At 29.3% G+C, this 2,658-nt stretch overlaps 1 protein-coding gene across 1 annotated transcript in view; it reads left to right on the top strand.

Moving 5' to 3' along the window:
• The window catches only part of LOC110023840 (transcription factor bHLH84-like), a 1,632-nt gene extending 599 nt beyond the window's left edge, over positions 1–1,033 (top strand). Inside the window, exons 2-5 of the mRNA XM_020723452.1 lie at positions 4–282; positions 402–467; positions 656–721; positions 827–1,033. Coding sequence (XP_020579111.1) covers positions 4–282; positions 402–467; positions 656–721; positions 827–928 — 513 coding nt within the window. The 3' untranslated portion in view covers positions 929–1,033. The remainder of the gene's footprint in view (positions 1–3; positions 283–401; positions 468–655; positions 722–826) is intronic.
• Positions 1,034–2,658: the final 1,625 nt, after the last annotated feature.

Raw genomic sequence — 2,658 nt, 5'->3', positions numbered from 1 at the left:
AAGAGTGGCAGAAAGAGTTTTAAGTCTAATAAAGCTGATAAGATTGATGAAGTTGGAGAAGAGGAAGTGGGCTATGGTTATGCTCCTATTGTGCAAAGTTCCAACTGCTACTGCTCTGAAGATGAGGCTAACACTTCACAAGAGTTGAATGGAGATGGCACGAGCACAAGCACGAGTACGAGCACAAGCACGAGGCCCAAGGGATTGATGTCTCGGAACACGAATGAAACGATTAGAGCGGGTAGGGGTTCAGCAACAGATCCACAGAGTTTGTATGCAAGGGTAAGAGTTATCTTATTTGTTGCTCATGAATATCTCTTCATGTTACCCTAATAGTGAATAATAGTATAAAGATGGAATTTTATGAGTTCTAATGAATGGCATCAAACTATTTCATGCAGAAAAGGAGGGAAAGGATCAATGAGAGATTGAAGATACTGCAGAATTTGGTCCCAAATGGAACCAAAGTAAGTGTAATTTGTGATTCAAATGAAAATATAAAAAAATATAAGAACATTTAATGATAAATCTCATAATTACTTGAAAATTATTTCATTATTTTATGATTTTTCCATTTTTTACTTCAGAAATCAATATATTACTAACCAAACCAAGAAAATACAATAAAATAAAATGCTGGTGGTATTTTTTATAGGTAGACATCAGCACAATGCTGGAAGAAGCAGTTCAGTATGTCAAGTTTCTGCAGGTTCAAATTAAGGTAAAGTTTACATGCAAGCCTTGTAACAACCAAAATGTATAAATAACAAAATTTTTTAAGATCATATGATTGATTGATTTATATTTTCTATTCTCTTTTGTTTAGCTTTTGAGCTCAAATGAACTGTGGATGTACGCACCAATAGCTTACAATGGGATGAACATAGGCATTGATCTAATGATGTCTCCTTCATTGAAAATTGGCTAAGCATTTCTTGTTGTATGCAGCACTTATATATAAGATGGTGTAAGGAGTTTATATACTAACAAATAAGCTCCATATTGTAATGGATAATGAACTTTAAGAATTGTCTAGTTCTAATTCTAATCCTTATAATGAGTGACTTTGAAAGAGAGTTTGCATTATTACTTCAATAATTTCCTTGGAAATTTGATTTTACAATTTTCATGTAATATTTGACATAATAAGGGAAACTTTGAGTGCTTAAAAGAGATTGAAATAAGTATTGATACTTCCGAAATTAGTTTAGATGTTGAAATTAATCCAAATGACATAAATTTACTATCAAGAAGATTAATCTATCACAATGATTCCAATGACTCTGTAACACACAAATTAGATGTTTGGAATGGCTCAAAGTAGATGAATCAAAGCAAGTTGTGTCGTGTTTGATTGGACCAACTAGTCTAATCAATTTCTACCATGAAATTTGGAATTCCCATAATGCCTACTGTTTTTTAATTTAGTTTTTAATTTTTTTTCTCATGGTTTCTATTCTTCATTAAAAAACAAGCAATATGAAATATGATTTTTTTTTTTTGTTATAATTGATTTAACAAAAAGCAAATGAGTTGGTGTCATAGGCAAACTAATTTTATCAAAATTTTGTATGAAATACTCATATTTGTATTATTATTATTATTATAAATTTAATTTTAAATCAACCGTAGTCATAGGTCTCTCAAAATATGATGATCCATGAGGTTACACACTCACTGCAAATAGATGAAAGGGGCAAGATATTTGGTCTTTCTTTTAAAACTCAAGCTCACAAGTCAATTTATTGTTAGTTTAATAGATGCTGAAAATGTTGATATAAAGTTCTTTATTGAACTTGCTCATAGCAAGATTTTCTTGAGACATGCATATTATATCACACTCCAAAATAAGAAAATCATGGAAGTGTTTCAGTTTATCTTGGGTATATAAAGGGAATGAACTCAGCAAAAGTCAAATTCAATAATTAGGCTCTAAGAGTTTATTAGGTATTGATAATAGATTAATTAAATAATAGATATGATATGATCATAATTTATTTAATATATCATCCAAGTCATCAAATTTTAGAGCATTTAATTTGAGTAGGCAGTCAACCTAGTTTGGCTAAATATTATCTCTTAAAAGTTATCTATTCTATTATTCGAAGGAATTTTATGATATGAAATCAAGAAAGAGACAAATTTAATGGATAAATAAGATATATGTTAGACTTGGGCTTTGTGTTGGGTTTATGCTCCTTATATTATATGAAGGTGCTATCAATAGAAAAGACATGAATAAGTTAACATTATACTATCTAATTTAATTAGTCATATAATCTAGTCTAGATCAAAGTTTCCATTACGTAAGTGTATATCTTGACAACCACATAAGTTGAATTTAATTAAATCGTAATGTTGGAAAATATAATGGAGAAGGTATATACTTAGGAGTTCAATGTATGCAAAGTAATAAATCTTTACATTAAACCATACAACTATATCTAAGTAAGATTGGCTATGATAGGATTAATGAATTGGTTTTATTCAATCCTAATAAAATACTCACCTTTGTAAACATATATAGAAATCTAATTATGCTACCTATATTTCCATATAATCCCAGAAATATAACAAGTTGAATAAAATGATTCTTAGATTATGCATTATTGATTTGACAAAACTTTTTCTAAGGTTGATTAACATTGTGGTGAAGAA

This window comes from Phalaenopsis equestris, unplaced genomic scaffold, assembly GCF_001263595.1.
Source record: "Phalaenopsis equestris unplaced genomic scaffold, ASM126359v1 Scaffold000233, whole genome shotgun sequence".
Lineage (NCBI taxonomy): Eukaryota > Viridiplantae > Streptophyta > Magnoliopsida > Asparagales > Orchidaceae > Phalaenopsis > Phalaenopsis equestris.
This window is presented reverse-complemented; position numbering and strand designations above follow the sequence as displayed.